General features: G+C 31.8%; 2 protein-coding genes and 1 pseudogene across 5 annotated transcripts; 1 reads left to right on the top strand and 2 right to left on the bottom strand.

Annotated features, from left to right (window-relative positions):
* Nucleotides 1–2,525: 2,525 nt before the first annotated feature.
* On the top strand, nucleotides 2,526–5,481 carry LOC108831752 (uncharacterized). Of its 4 annotated transcripts, none has more exons than XM_057009253.1 (6): nucleotides 2,526–2,958; nucleotides 4,154–4,280; nucleotides 4,544–4,686; nucleotides 4,764–4,823; nucleotides 4,931–4,999; nucleotides 5,080–5,481. In XM_057009253.1, the coding sequence occupies exons 1-6, from the start codon at nucleotides 2,746–2,748 to the stop codon at nucleotides 5,197–5,199; spliced, it is 732 nt and encodes a 243-aa protein (XP_056865233.1). In that variant the 5' UTR covers nucleotides 2,526–2,745; the 3' UTR covers nucleotides 5,200–5,481. The 4 variants fall into 4 exon arrangements, with proteins under 4 accessions (XP_056865233.1, XP_056865227.1, XP_018460798.2 ...); XM_057009247.1 differs by having other exon boundaries at nucleotides 2,529–2,958; nucleotides 4,529–4,686; XM_018605296.2 differs by having other exon boundaries at nucleotides 2,529–2,958; nucleotides 4,529–4,686; nucleotides 4,761–4,823.
* Nucleotides 5,482–10,346: 4,865 nt separating this feature from the next.
* On the bottom strand, nucleotides 10,347–11,264 carry LOC108840276 (pathogenesis-related protein 5-like; annotated as a pseudogene).
* Nucleotides 11,265–14,087: 2,823 nt separating this feature from the next.
* Nucleotides 14,088–15,183, bottom strand: LOC108853073 (pathogenesis-related protein 5). The gene is made up of 2 exons (XM_018626538.2): nucleotides 15,063–15,183; nucleotides 14,088–14,945 (listed from the first exon to the last, which is right to left on the bottom strand). The coding sequence occupies exons 1-2, from the start codon at nucleotides 15,115–15,117 to the stop codon at nucleotides 14,260–14,262; spliced, it is 741 nt and encodes a 246-aa protein (XP_018482040.2). The 5' UTR covers nucleotides 15,118–15,183; the 3' UTR covers nucleotides 14,088–14,259.
* Between the last annotated feature and the right edge of the window lie 251 nt (nucleotides 15,184–15,434).

Genomic DNA, 15,434 nt, shown 5'->3' with positions numbered 1-15,434 from the left:
AAATTTTAAAATAATAACCAAATTAGTGATTTTTGTTTTTAAAATGTTATCTCCAAATCTATTAATCATTCAATTTATTAAAAATATAAGATCAGTTATGTGAAAGTTAAATTATTAAATTTAATACTGGAATTTTTTTTCCAAAATCTAAATATCTGAACCCAACCCCAATAACCGAACTAAAAATAGTTGTACCCGAATCCGATCTGAAGTACAAAAATACCTGAACGAAAATCCAAAATAGCCAATCCGTATCTAAACGCCTACCCCTAAATCTAACATTCCAATATATATTAAGATTAGTAATATTGCAATTTATTATTCTACAAAAGTACATAAATATATATATCAATACTATTAAGATAGGAACATGACCTATTGATATAGGTGTAGTCCAATTATTTTAATATAATTATTAAAACCTTTTATCAATCATTTAAAAATATATTATATAAATGAAAACACAAATATAATTAAAACACAAATTTAAAACTTGAATTGTTTAAAAATATAAAACAAAAAATTATACCCGTCATTTTAAGGGCGGGTCAAAAATCTAGTGGTAAGCATTAAAAGTTGTGAATAATTGAAGCAGGGGGTTTGGTGAGGGGTCGCTTTGATAGTTTCCCCAAATATGGGGACGGTTTGTTTTATTTTGCGGGGGTGGCCATTGCAAACTCTGACTATGACAATCAGTGGCCCTATAAAAGTTATGCACAAATAATTGATCTAAAGCTGTGTAATTTTACATAGTAAAACGTAAAAGAAAAACCATTTCTCCTTTTAAATTAGTAAAAAAATGAATTCATATACACCAAAAACATAGCCTGATGGCTGCTGTGTTTGGTTTTAAGGACCTTTCATAGCATCATTATCAACAAGTTTTCAATTTATCTTCTGTAATCAAAATAATAAAATAATTAAAAGAAAATACTAGAGAAAGTATTTTATGCAAAATTCGATAAAAATTACATTTTTTATTTAATGATTTTAAAAATATTATAATGATTCGATATTAATATTTTTTCAGCAGTGTATTGTTATGATTTGTGTATTATTTGGCTAGAGTTTTTTTAAGTATCGTACTAAAATTTGTTTTTTTTTTTTGTTAGTAACACATATATTACCGATTTAAAGAGAGGGAAAAGAGCGCATATACACAAAGTCTCATGTTTTTAGTTAATTTTTTATTATTTAAAATTCTAAATTTTTTTATTTTTATATAATAAGGATTTGCCTTTAAATTTATGTCACTAATTATAGAAAAGAATTTGGCACGTGATATATCTATCTATTGAACAGAGCATGTATCTTTATAGTATTGTTTTTCTTAACTACACCCATGATATTTAAAGAGTCATTTTAATTTGTACTTTTACAAGCCATTGTACTTCTTAAAATAAAACAGAGTTATCACTTAATAAAAGATTTTGAAAACATTTCTAACTCCACTACATTTTTATTCCAAAATATAGTGAAATAAAAAGTACTTCAAATCCATTCTATTTTTTATTTTATAATAAGATAAAATTGATTTGTTCCATAAATAGAATAACGCTTTTTCATTAATTGTTTTATTTTTCACTTTTAAATAGAGCATGATTAGAAAAAAAATTCACACTTAATTATGGAACTATTAATTTTTGAAAAAATGATTGATATAAAGGTGTCTAATATTACATAGTAAAAAGTAAAAAAATCATTTCTCTTTTTAAATTAGTAAAAATGAATTCATATACACCGCAACATAGCCTGATGGCTGCTGGTTTGGTTTAAGGACCTTTCATAACATATTATCAACAGGTTTTCAATTTATCTTCTTTAATCAAAATAATAATAAAAAATTAAAAGAAAAGACTAAAGAAAGTATTACTCAAAATTAAATAAAAATAACTACATTTGTTATCTAGTGACTTTTAAAACAGAGCATGATTATAAAAAATCACACTCAATTATGGAATTATTCTATTTTTAAAAAATGAAATTTTACATTAGAGATACTATTAGTCACTAAATGAGTTTAAAATTATTATACTGTTTATTTTGATGTACAGTATGTGTTCCATTAATTTCACTAATATTATATTTTAAACCAGCAATTGATTCCTCGGATTCTTTATTTTTTCTGTTTACACTAACATAGTTCTACAAAAAAAAAACAATTTTCTACCAAACAGAGAACCATCATAAAAGAGCAAAATTTATTAGATAAGGACAGAGGAAAACTAAATTTCACACAATGAAAAAAGTGAGATGAAGAAGGATACAAGCGTCATTTGCCGCGAAATGGGTCCCATTCAAGCCTGTCTTTATTAAACACCAGTCAACCATTCAGGTCAATCGCGTGTCTAAAATTACGAAAAGTAACCTTCCGGTTGAATCCAATGAATTTTTTTTGAAAAACCGGTTCTGTTTCTGCATAACGCATATAGTGTCAGTAAAATGCTTACGTGGTCAAGTTTAATTGGTCAACGTGTTTGGAGCCGGTCGCTATTATCATTCTCTCTCTCTTCTCTTTCCCTCGCTTCCTCCTCTTTACTCTGCTTCTCTCTCTCTTTGCTGCTTCTTGTGGAACAAACCTATTAATTTTTGCATAGATTTCTCTTTAGTTTCTCCTTAGATCATCTAACTTTCTCACTCTCTCGCAATGCATGATCTTCGATCTTGTACCAGTGTGGAGAGCTGAAATTGAGAAATCTTTTGTTTCCCCCTGAGAGACTAAATCGAATTAGAAGAAGAAGAAGAATGCTGGAGACTGTGGATAGCTCAGGACTCGTTAATGGCGGATTTCGCCAAGTACAGAGCTTCTGCGGAGACAGCGGCAGCGAAGAGGAGTTAACGGTGCTGCCACGTCATACGAAAGTGGTGGTTACCGGAAACAACCGGACGAAATCGGTGCTTGTTGGTCTTCAAGGTGTTGTCAAGAAAGCTGTCGGTCTCGGTGGTTGGCATTGGCTGGTTAGTCACCAAAGTTTTCATCTTTTTCTTATTATTTTTTAGTAATTCGATCCAATCCAATCTGGGTTTACTCTATAGATTTATCAAATTAGGATTCAATCTATTGAATCTCTAAAGTTTTCAAATTTGTTTTCTGGATATGATAGTAGTTTATATCATCAATGAGCTTCGATTTACTAGGTAAGTAGTTGTAATGTTTCTCCTCGATTTATTTATTGTCTGTCTTGTCGCATCTAATCATTAAAACAAGAGTTAAAAGAGTGTAATAAATCTGGCGATTGAGCTTCTTTGCATGCATGTTAGCATTTAACCTTACCATTAGTGTTTTACTGGCTTTGTTTTTTACAACTGTTCAACCTTTGCATTTGGTGTTCTTGGTTAGTTGGTTAGGTTATACATGAAGCCTTCATTGATTTTATTTTCTTTTATATTTATTTTTCTCCTAATAAAAAGCTTCTGAAACACCTTTTAGTACTAGTATCTATTTTGATGTTCCTCGCTGAAATTCTGGCTCAATCTCAGGAATCAGCTATAGGGAAGGGATAAGTGAATTTTTTGAGTTTATAACATTAAAAGTTAGGCAGGAAAAAAAAAAGAAGGCAACTTTAATTTTTTTTTTCGCGCCTGTTGAAAATACCATCATATCAAATATGCACTAGTTATCATCTTAATTTCTCTATACCTTTATGGATTCAAGCTGGCTGTTTGAAATTTAAGAGTCTTTGATTAATGATATAATCATTTGTTTTCTTCTTTCTTTGTTTTTAGTTGAGTCATTTTCGTCCCCAAGCAGTGCCACTGCTGTCTACTTTTCTTTTATCAAAATCTTTTTCCTCTGGTTGGTTTAGTTTACAGTTTATATTATAAAATTCGTTCTGCCAAGATCCTTTTTGTTTATAGGGTCTCTGTGTATGTGGACCAAAAAGGAGTGTAACTTCACCATATTCTGGACTTTCAACTTTAAAGAATAATCTGAATATTATATACGATTTTCTCGCAGTACTAGTTTTCTAATTTATGATATCACATTCCCACCAGTTCCCATTGGAAATAAGATAAAAGTTTCTTTCAATGATATGAGGAACATATCACATCTACTCTTCTTCTTCTGGAGTTTATTTAAATGAATCTGTCAGTACTACTTTATGGAGTAATTAATATATATTTAATCTCAATCATTGTTGTTTCTTTTTAGGTGTTGACAAATGGAATAGAAGTAAAGTTGCAGAGGAATGCACTCAGTGTCCTTGAAGCTCCTACTGGAAACGAAGATGACGATGATCTTGATTTCGAAAACACACTAAGGAATGGTTCTGATATGAGTAAGTTTGATTCCTTTGCTTTCTTCAAGATTTCTAATTTTAATCTTTTAGCAAAAAAAAAAAAAGATTTCTAATTTTCCATTTTTAGCAAAAAAGTAAAAAGTAAATTATTTATTCGTAAAGGATTCTGCAAATTGTTAAGAAAAACTTGATAGAGATTTTGTCAACTTTGTTTAGTCTCCAGTGAGTTACTGGCATAAAGCTGTAACCTTTTTAACTGATATTATCAGCCTTGTTTCTTTGACAAGTTGTTTCTTTTCCAGCATCTGAGGACACACTGAAGCCTCATAAGTCGAAGCTAAGAAGGCAGAGATCATCTCGGTCATCTCACAAGACCCTGAGCAGGTCTTTATCATCTGACTCCCAATCTAAAAGCTCTGCTTTTACTCCCCCTCAGAACATGATGGTATGCATTCACAGTCTGAGGTTTCTTTCATTTGCTATTTGAACATTATGCGGCTGATCTTAACTTTTCTGCAGAAGGTTGATCTTAGCAAACTGGAGATGCCTGCTTTACTGAAATATTGGCAACATTTCAACCTTGTAAGTTAATTTTTAAGAATAAAAAATAAAACCTTCTCTTTGCTCATCATTCTAGAACTCTACTTTTGTATGTGCTCTTGCTCATGAATAAAACATCATGTATGTAGGTGGATGCAATTCCAAATCCATCAAAGGAGCAACTAATTGACATTGTTCAGAAACACTTTATGTCTCAGGTAGATTTGGTATTCTTCTGAGGGCTTCACTTGATTTTTGTTCTGCTAAAATACAATTAAAAATGTTATGATATTTTCAGCAAATGGATGAGCTTCAAGTTATTATGGGGTTTGTCCAAGCTGCAAAGAGAGTGAAGAGAGCGTGCAAGTTGCAATCAAAAGAAGAGGCCAGAAACACTGATCTTAACTGCATCAGCTAAAAAGAAACAAGCCCTGACTTTTATAACACATCCTGTAAGTACAGTGATGCCAAACTTGTTTAACCAATTTGTGGCTTGCTGCAGCTAGTTTTAGCTCGTTCCTTCCGGAGATGTTTGGGTAAGGAGTAGAATGTTGTTTCTTCTTGCTTCTTTGTTTAGCCGTGTAAAAAAAACCACTAAATGACCCTGATTCCAAGAAACATGACTCTCTAAAGCTCCCAATTCAAATTAATCTATGTTCTGATATTTGGTTTGTTAGATTGTAAATATGTTTTAATATGACTTCTCGCTCTCTTTTTCTATTTTTCTCAAAACGATTGGTATAATTGTTTGTTATACTAGATTGAAACATAACAAAATTGATAGGCCTATTGCTGAGTAGAAGAAGAAGTCACACAACCAACCTTCTTCCTCTTCATTCTTTTTTGCGCAATAAACAAAACATTCAAGATTTTCTATCTCCTTTCTTGCTGCAATCACATATCTTACTCTCGAGACTTAGCTTATGCTCGATCTTATGCTCGCCTTCTTATATAAACGCATAAACTCTCACGGCGGTCTCTTTTTCTGCATCCCCTTTCTTTTTCGGTTGACTGGGTCCTTTAGTGGAGAATAAACGTATACTAACAGGAATCGCTGTTCAAGGACGACGATGATGACGATATGGGTAAGTTAGCCAGGTGAGGAATGTGGATGCATGGGATGGTGAATTGCTTTTATGGAACGATGGTGAATTACTTTTATGGAACGCATGTGCCTGTGGATAAATAATTGAGAAATTGTTTGAAATAAACTAAATTGAATATTTTTTTAAAAAAATATATTCAATCAAAAATATTTTAAAGTCATGGGTTTAATAATTATTGTTTATGGTTTAGTATCTAGAGGGTTAGGTTAAGTCTAGTTACTTATATAAATAATTCTTAAACTTTTATAAATAATTTATATGATTAATCTTGTCTTTTTATAATAAATCTAAGATAATTATCATTTAAATAAATTTAAAAACTAATATCAAATTTGAGGTAAAGTTAAAATTTCTTTTTTTTTGTTTTTTAAAAAAGGTTAATCCGGATCAGTGATGACACAAACCTAACCTCCGGATAGATGTGATGGGCTATATCGTTTTCTGGACATTCAAATGAGCCGAAATTAATGGGCTCATATTTGTGGGGCCAGTGGAAATAGAACCCGGAACCGTATTGAAACCGAAACTCTTCAAGTACCACTAGACTAACCCCGCCGGTTGTAAAACTAAAATTTCTATACAAAATTTGTATTTCATCATTAACTGTGCACCAAACAATGAATTATTAGAAGAAGATACTTCATATATGAAAACATTTTCTCAGAGCATTTCTGTTGCTAGGTTCCTAACTTTGATATCTCACACTAAACAAAAATATCTAAACTATTAAAACTGAAGTACAAAAATAAAATACCCCAGATTTTTCCTCAATATTTACCAAAGAATGCCACCGCCTTAAACTCTTCTATTACTTTTAATGATTTAACCGAGACTAAACAATGACAATAATAAACCAGGGACTAAGCGATACCAATAATAAACCAGCTGTATTAAATGACAGCAACTAAACCTTCAAATCTGCCGTTTCTTTTATCAACAAACCATATAATTACCAAACCTGTAGAAAACCTTAACAAAACAGAACCAACTGAAAGCAATCTGAATTTTCAACCTTTTCATTGCATAACCACAGTACAATATCTAATGGAATTCACGACCAAACTTTTTCCTCTTGCTCTACAAATAATAAGATTCAATATCTTATATTCATATGTACCTTTACCATTACTAAGTCATAGATTCCATGTGATATTCCTTGGTTAATATTGGTTTGCATAATCTAAAACTGTCTATTAGGTGTTTTAAAATTAAATTATACATTTAATATAGATTTTATCATAGTTTATATTATTATTTAAATAAAATAAATCATTACTAAACAATACGATCTTATCACTATATATTTTTCGGGATTCAAAATCATGATTAATCATTTATTAATCTCCTTAACAAAATTATCTTCCTATATTCTCGCTATAAACTTAACCATTTTTGCATCAATTAACTACCGCAAAATACATTCTAATCTTGCAAATCAAGTATAATATCTAACTATTAAAACCTACATTCCTAAAAAGTCGTAAATATTTAATTAAAGAATCTTATCTATATTATTAAAACTGAAGTACAAATTAAGTTTGTTTGGAAACATATATAACAATTTTGAAAAGATGTTTATTTGGAAACTTGGATAACAGTTTTAAAAAGAAATATGTTTGTTTGGAAACATGAATAGCAGTATAAAAAAATATAATGTTGTTTGGAAACATATATATCATAATTATAAGAAAATAATGAATTTATGTTATTAAGAAAAATTGAAAATGTATTATATTATAAGAAACACTCTATTTGGGCCAATTTTAAAATATACAAATACCATTGTCTAAAAATATCATTGTCTAAAATAATCATAAAAAAAAATTAAATAATAATTTAAAGTTGATTTATATCAAAAACTGATTCAAAATAAACATATTTTCAAAATTTTATTTTTACTAAAATATTTTCCAATAACCATTATTAAAATGTTTTTCAATATATATAAGAAAAATATAATACAAAGTCAAATTTCATATACCAACTTAAATTATGATTTTTATATTTCACATTGAATTTTAAAAATATAATATATGTAATTATTTATATGATGGTACGTATAAAATACTATTAATTATATGTTTGTTCTATTTTTAAAGGAAAAAAAGAGATTGTGAATTAGGGGTGGACTTTTGGGTACCCATTCTTATTTGGTTCGGGTCTATTTGGGTTTCGGATTTCCGGGGTCAAAGATATGGATATTTTAAATTTTGGTTCGTATTCGATTCAGATCTTTAAATTTCTTAAATATATAACAAAATAATATATTGCATATAAATTTGAATAACATATATCAGAATACCTAAACTTAACATATAAATTGGTTTGATTTAAATATTTGGATAGAGAATCAATAATTATTTTAAGTATTTTTGGTGTTTTTAGTATACTTTAACTATTTTAAATATTTACATTTGACTATTTACATATATTTTAAATTATTTAAACCAACTTAAAAGTACCATATATATTCTAGATGTTTTAATATACATTAAATCTAAAAAATAATATATATACAATTATATAAATCTTTTTCAAATACATTCGGGTATCAAAAATACTTCGGTTCGGATCGGATTCAGTTTTAGTTATCTAAATATCAAAATTTTGAATAATTTGGATATTTAATTAATTTCGGTTCGGGTTGGTACTTCTTTTTGGATCGGGATCGGTTCGATTTTTTGGATTCGAGTTTTTTGCCCAATTCTAATATTGACATGAAAAATAAATAGCAATATATTTTATAAAGAAAATATACCCGCACGGGCGTGCGGGTCAAAATCTAGTATATATTTAAATGAATAGAGTTCTCAAATGTTAATTTAAAGTTTCTAGAAGAATTTTCAATGCCAGATGCGTATCTTAACATTTGAAAATCTAATTAATTTAATTACAGTAAATTATTTTTTCTGTAAATTTTGAAATATCCAAAACTAAGAAACTTTGTAATTAGCTTGCTCTTAGGAGAAAAAAAATATACATCACATTGTTAACCAGTTAGATTTCTGTGTATTTGCGTTAGTTGAGTGAGTATAATCATTCATTGTTACAAAAAAATACTATGAATATTAAAATATGTTGGTAATTCTGTATATACCATCATCCCATAAAACTAACTAAATATCATACGATATTTTTTCATAAATTTCATTCTGTAGTTTATCAATACTATTAAATCAGGAACTCTTTTTTGTATTTACCCCTACTCTTACAGGGTATATTACTTTTTGTGTCATTGATTTTGCCTTCAATTTAAAAACTCATTAAGGGTGTATTAGGAAATGAAAAAATAGACCACTTGAACTACCTAATATTTCGCATATCTCATTTCAGTATGCTTCCCCGACTTCTAATAAAAAACAATAAAGCAAATATTAGTCTCACCCTACTTCTCGGTGGTCTAATAAAGCATTAACCTTCCCTACTTTTTTTTTTAACTTTAATCTTCCCCAGCTTCCTTAATACTTTGATAGATTATTTTAAATGTTCAAAACAGTAAAATACGTCAACCAAATATATAAGTAATATATATGAAGCCAGTTTCAAAAAAAAATAAAATATATATATATAAGTAATATAAGAAACTAAATATACGACTACATCTGTATAGGCACATAAGCACTAGCCACATAATATACTATAAACATATAATATTCACACTTTTATTTGAATTTCTAATTTTCTCCTCCATGGAAAAAAAAGAAAAATTTAACTAATTTTTAATACCAAATTAAAACATTGGCTAAAAAATAAGATACTATACAACTAAAGACTTTTTACCGAATCAGTCGGTCCGGTTAATAGCATGTTTTTGCAATTTTCCAGATTTTTAATTTAAAAAATTTACATAAAATTTGAAATAGATTGTAGATGGGTTACTGGGTTTATCGGTTCATCTACGGGTTCAGATCGAATATGAAAACATTTTTATATTTTAATTCGTCTATAAGTCATATATGTATCCCACTAAAATTAGTTAAATAATAGGTACAAATAAAACGCTTTTCAGCACCATTTAAATGTAGATAAAGTATTAGGTGAATATATTTGACTTCTAAATTTTTTTCATTTTTATTCATAAAATTTAACATCTAAAACTTAAAACTCTGATGCTGTAATAAAATCTGAAACACTTATAATTGATTATATTTCATCTGACTTTTTTAAAAAAAATTGAAAACTATGAATATAACGGGTATATATAATTTAAAAATATAAATTTTATTTAAAATTACTTTTTCATTATATATAAAGCCATTTATTTTTCCTGATCCACCATAAATTTTTTTTTTTCTTTTAGAGTATAATTTTTATATTTGGTGTTTTTTTGTAATCTTATTTATGTTTTTATTTGTAAGATTAAAAAAATAACAAATATAAAAATTAAATTTTTAAAAAAGAAAATTAAAAACAAAAATATACCCGCCCTTTACAAGGACGGATCAAAATCTAGTTATTTCTTATAATATCAGCCTGCGGAATTTATTACATCCCGCAAAAGCGTTTATTACATTCAGCGATTACACGGTACATATTACCAGTTGATAATGATAATGGATCTATGCTCTGGGACAGAAAACGATGGAGTAATTGGCATTGGTGCAAGTAAAAAGGCTCGTATTACGGTCGTCGTAAGCATAGCTATACGCTCTAGGGCAAGCTGCTTTAAATATCTTTGATAATTCCGTCGGCGGACAAGTCTCCGGCTTATCGAAAGCACCGGTGCAACAATACTCAGGTTTGTTAAACGCCGCGCAAGCGCTCTTGCACGCCACAACATTATTCGCTCCGTCCAGAACGCGTTGGTCGTTCGGACAGCTCCCGTTCAGGTCCGAAACGCATCCACCGTTTTGGCAATCGCCTGTGCCGTCTCGTGTTGTGACTTGTGAGTGCCATCTGGACGTTGTAACCATCAACGAGGCTTACGTCGTAGTTGTCCGGCCCGCCACCAGTGCCGATTGTGAATTCGGCGAGTGTGACTGGTGGAACTCCTCCTGCGCCTGCGCATTTTAGTTTGTTGCCGCAGTCTCCCGTGAGGCAACTTCCCGCGCCGGAGCCATCGAAGTTGCAGCCCGTTCGGCCCCATATCCGGCCGGACCATCCCGCAGGAGCGGTTACATCGACGGTAGCTCCTGGAGCTAACTCAAATCCACCGTCGTTGAGTTGTACACCGTTGTCTCCGGTGAGGATTCCCGGCCAGACGGTGAAACTGCAACTGTTCACGATGGTGAAGACGGTGCCGGATACGACGGAAATTGTGCCTTGCATAATATACAATCAAAGTTACTTATATAGTTATATTATATTGTATTAATAAATATCCTTAGAGATACTTATAATACTATATCCTTGTCTATGCATGAAACAATTACTTTTGTGAGAACTTATGCGGAACGCTGATGAAGGAGAAGAAGATGAGGGGCAAAGTGTATGTATGTATGCATTAATGCATGTGTGTACGTCAGTACGTATACCTGTGGATATGAAGAAGAGAAGGTGTAAACAAGAGAAACGCGCCATTTTTAATCTCAAGTATTAATTGAATGTGTAATGATGAATGAAAGTTAATGGCACGGATCCCTCTATTTATAGTAATTTTTTCAAGTGTGCAACCAACTGAATGAATTCTATCATTTCTTCAAACGATATTTGACCAAGTTACAGAGATCTAAATTCCACAAGCTTTTCACAGGCATAATTAAAATAAATGCAGAAAACGATATATAGACGACTTTGTAAGTGAAACAGGGGTTAGGGAGACTTGACAAAAACATACCATGTGATCTAGTCTGTAACATATGGTTGAATATTCTTTTGTAATGGTTAGTAGAGCCAAATTTAATGTGATAGGTAAACTTGTATATGTGATTCATTAATTTGTCCTTGAATTTTAGCATCTTCAATCAGAAAGTTTTGAACTATATAAAAAAAAAAAAAAGTTTTGAACTATAATTTTCTTGCTGCCAGTCTAAGTCGTGTGTCCTTTTGCTAACTGATGTTGGGGATATGTGAGGTGAGCGAAAAGCTAGTAGATATGGCAATTTCCAATTGGCGATTACTTTTCTACTATCTTGATGATCACGTATTTATTCAAAACATCCAAAACACACCACACAAACTTGAATTTTCTTGTACGAGTTTATTTTTCAGTTTTTGTCATTTTACGTTTTTTTTTTCCACGTACGTCAAAATACTAGTATTGATTACGTTCTCAAAAAAAAAAAATGTTATGTACTGTGTGGACAACTTAAAAAAATATCTACAAGAAGCAACACACTTTGTCGCCATTCAAATGAATCCGAGATTTAAACAAATGTTCCAGCAGCATTTTTACCAACGGAACTTTCCAACATAGAGGTTAAATTTTCCCAAAAAAAAAAAAAAAACATAGAGATTAGACTTTTTAAACCGCCGGGCTCTATTCAAAGGCGGCATAACGAAACTCATGTCCACGCTACATGTCTACATCACAAAAATCCGAGTAAGTTTGATTCCTTGTCTTTCTTCAAGATTTCTGATTTTCCATTTTTCAGCAAAAAAAGAAAAAAACAAATTAATTATTTATTCTTAAAGGATTCTGTCAATTGTCAAGAAAAACTCGATAGAGATTTTTCAACTTTGTTTAGTCTCCAGTGAGTTACTAAGTGGCATATTGTTCTTTGGACACATAAAAGCTGTAACCTTATAAACTGATATTCTCAGCCTTGTTTCTATGACAAGTTGTTTCGTTTCCTTGAATCTAATGCCACTGATCTTGTACTAATGCTTTCACGCAGAAGGTTGATCTTAACAAACTGGAAATGCCTGCTTTACTGAAATATTGGCAACATTTCAACCTTGTAAGTTTATTATATAATAAGGAAGAAAGAAAACCTTCTCTTCACTTGATCTAGAACTCTACTTTCTATGTGCTCTTGCTCATGAATAAAAATCTTGTAGGTGGATGCAATTCCAAATCCATCAAAGGAGCAACTATTTGACATTGTTCAGAGACACTTTATGTCTCAGGAGCATTTGGTATCCTTCTGAGACTTCACTTGATTCGTCTTGTGTGTTATAGTTTTGTTTATGATGATACAATTTTAATGTTATGATATTTTCAGCAAATGGACGAGCTTCAAGTTATTATGGCGTTTGTCCAAGCTGCAAAGAGAATGAAGAGAGCGTGCAAGTTGCAATTCAAAGAAGCCAGAAACACTGATCTCAACTGCATCAGCTAAAAGAAACAAGCCCCGACTTCATAACAGATCCTCTAAGTACAGTGATGCCCCGACTTGAGTAACCATTTGTGGCTTGCTGCAGCTAGTTTTAGCTTGTTCTGGAGATGTTTGGCTTAAGGAGTAGAATGTTATTTCCTCTTGCTTCTGTTGTTTAACCATGTAATTTACCGCCATCAAACAAAAAAAAAGACCCTGAAATCAAGAAACATAACTCTAACTAAGCTCCCAAATGAATTTACTATCTGTTCTGATATTAGTATGTTACAATGTAAATGTGTTTTCATGTGACCTCTCTCACTCTTTTTTTTTTTTTTTTAAAACGAGTAGTACCATTATTTTTATACTAGATTGAAACATAATTTATTGATATGTCTGTTGCGAGTAGACCGAAGATATACAACCAAACTTCCGCTTCATTTCTCTCCATGCACTTATTACCTTCGTCCTTTTCTTTGCGACAACATTCGAAGATTTTCAATCTCTCTTTTCTCGCTGCAATCAGATTAGATTTAACTTCAATACTCTTCCTCTCGCGCGCCTTTTATATAAACGCTCAAACTCTCACGCCAGTATCTGCATGCCTCCCCTTTTTTCTTCGCCTGACTAGTCCTTTAGTGGAGTATAAACGTATACGAACAGGAATCGTTGTTAGAGAGCATGGCATGGTGAATTACTTCTATAGAACCCATGTGGGTTTCGATAAAAGAAAAAAAAAAGAAAATTGTATTCCATCATTAAACATGTATTTAGCAGCTGAACTATCAAGCAATTAATTATTAGAATAACAGAACATATCCAATAATAAAGAAAAATTAATGATAAAAATAGTATACCATATTATTGATTAATGTAATGATAAATTATTAAAATAATAGTTTATTGAGTGAGTAAAATCATTCACGTTCTGAATATTAGACATGTCTGTTGGTTAATTATGTAGTACGCTATCATTCCACACACAAAAATAGCTAATCACACGATTTTTTATCATAAAGTTTATTCTGTAGCTTTTATTATTCACTATAATGTCAGCCTGCGGAATTTATCTCATCCCGCAAAAGCTCTTATTACATCCAGCGACTCCACGGTAATACACGTTGATAATTAGTATAATGATTGTGTGATAATGATATAATGTAAGCGTGTATCTATCTATGATCTTGGACAGAAAACGACGGAGTAATTAGCATTGGTGCAAGTAAAAGTGCTGGAAGCGTCGTCGTATGCGTAGCTATACGCTTTAGGGCAAGCCGCTTTGAAAATCCTCGAGAAATCCGTGGGCGGACAAGTCTCCGGTTTATCGAACGCACCGGTGCAACAATACTCTGGTTTGTTAAACGCGGCGCAAGCGCTCTTACACGCCACAACGTTCCCCCCGTCCATAACACGTAGATCGTTCGGACAGCTCCCGTTCAGGTCCGAAACGCATCCAACGTTTTGGCAGTCGCCTGAGCCGTCTCGCGTCGTGATTCCCATCTGGACGTTGTAGCCGTCGACGAGGCTTACGTCGTAGAAGTCCTGTCCGCCGCCATTGCCGATTGTGAACTCGGCGAGTGTGACCGGTGGAACTCCTCCTGCGCCCGCGCATTTTAGTTTGTTGCCGCAGTCGCCGGTGAGACATCTCCCAGCGCCTGAGCCATCGAAGTTGCAGCCCGTTCTGCCCCATATTCGGCCGGACCATCCCGCGGGTGCGGTTACATCGACGGAAGCTCCAGGGGTTAAGAGAAAGCCGCCGTCGTTGAGTTGTGCGCCGTTTCCAGTGAGGATGCCTGGCCAGACGTTGAAACTGCAGCTGTTCACGATGGTAAAGACGGTTCCGGAGACAACGGATAGTGTCCCTTGTAAAATAAGCAATCCAAGTTAGTTAGATTGTATTATATTATATCATTTCCTTTGCATAAAATAAAAATGCTGTGAAAACTTTTGTGGAAAAGAATGTATATTTGTGAGTATACCTGAAGCTATGATGAAGGAGATGAAGAGAAGGTGTGAACTAGAGAAGTTAGCCATTTTTATTCTCGAGTATTGGTCGAATGTGTATGTAATGATGAATGAAAGTTAATGGCACGGCTCCCCTATTTATAGTAGATTTTCAAGTGTGCTGCCGACTGAATTTTATCATTTTCAATATTTTTTTATAAAATTCACAAGGACTGACGTGAATATTGGTTGTAACTTGTAACTGTTTTTTCCTACTAATTAAGAATATACAGAAAACAAAATGATTATTTCTGGAATAGAAAAATAAGATAATAGATATATGAAATAAAAACTAAAACTATCAAACCATTTCCAATATATTTTTATTGTCTTATAAAATAAATTAA

Source organism: Raphanus sativus, chromosome 1 (genome assembly GCF_000801105.2).
Source record: "Raphanus sativus cultivar WK10039 chromosome 1, ASM80110v3, whole genome shotgun sequence".
In the NCBI taxonomy this organism is placed as follows: domain Eukaryota; kingdom Viridiplantae; phylum Streptophyta; class Magnoliopsida; order Brassicales; family Brassicaceae; genus Raphanus; species Raphanus sativus.
Note: the sequence above shows the minus strand (reverse complement) of the source record. Positions and strands in the feature narration are given on the sequence as shown.

Excerpts from the sequence above, each read along its gene's own strand:
- LOC108831752 (XM_018605296.2), top strand. The coding sequence starts at position 2,746 with ATGCTGGAGACTGTGGATAGCTCAGGACTCGTTAATGGCGGATTTCGC. Across the intron at positions 2,959-4,153 it reads TCGGTGGTTGGCATTGGCTG|GTGTTGACAAATGGAATAGA; the intron begins GTTAGTCACCAA and ends GTTTCTTTTTAG. Across the intron at positions 4,824-4,930 it reads ATTGGCAACATTTCAACCTT|GTGGATGCAATTCCAAATCC; the intron begins GTAAGTTAATTT and ends TCATGTATGTAG.
- LOC108853073 (XM_018626538.2), bottom strand. The coding sequence starts at position 15,117 with ATGGCTAACTTCTCTAGTTCACACCTTCTCTTCATCTCCTTCATCATA. Across the intron at positions 14,946-15,062 it reads CTCCTTCATCATAGCTTCAG|GGACACTATCCGTTGTCTCC; the intron begins GTATACTCACAA and ends TTATTTTACAAG.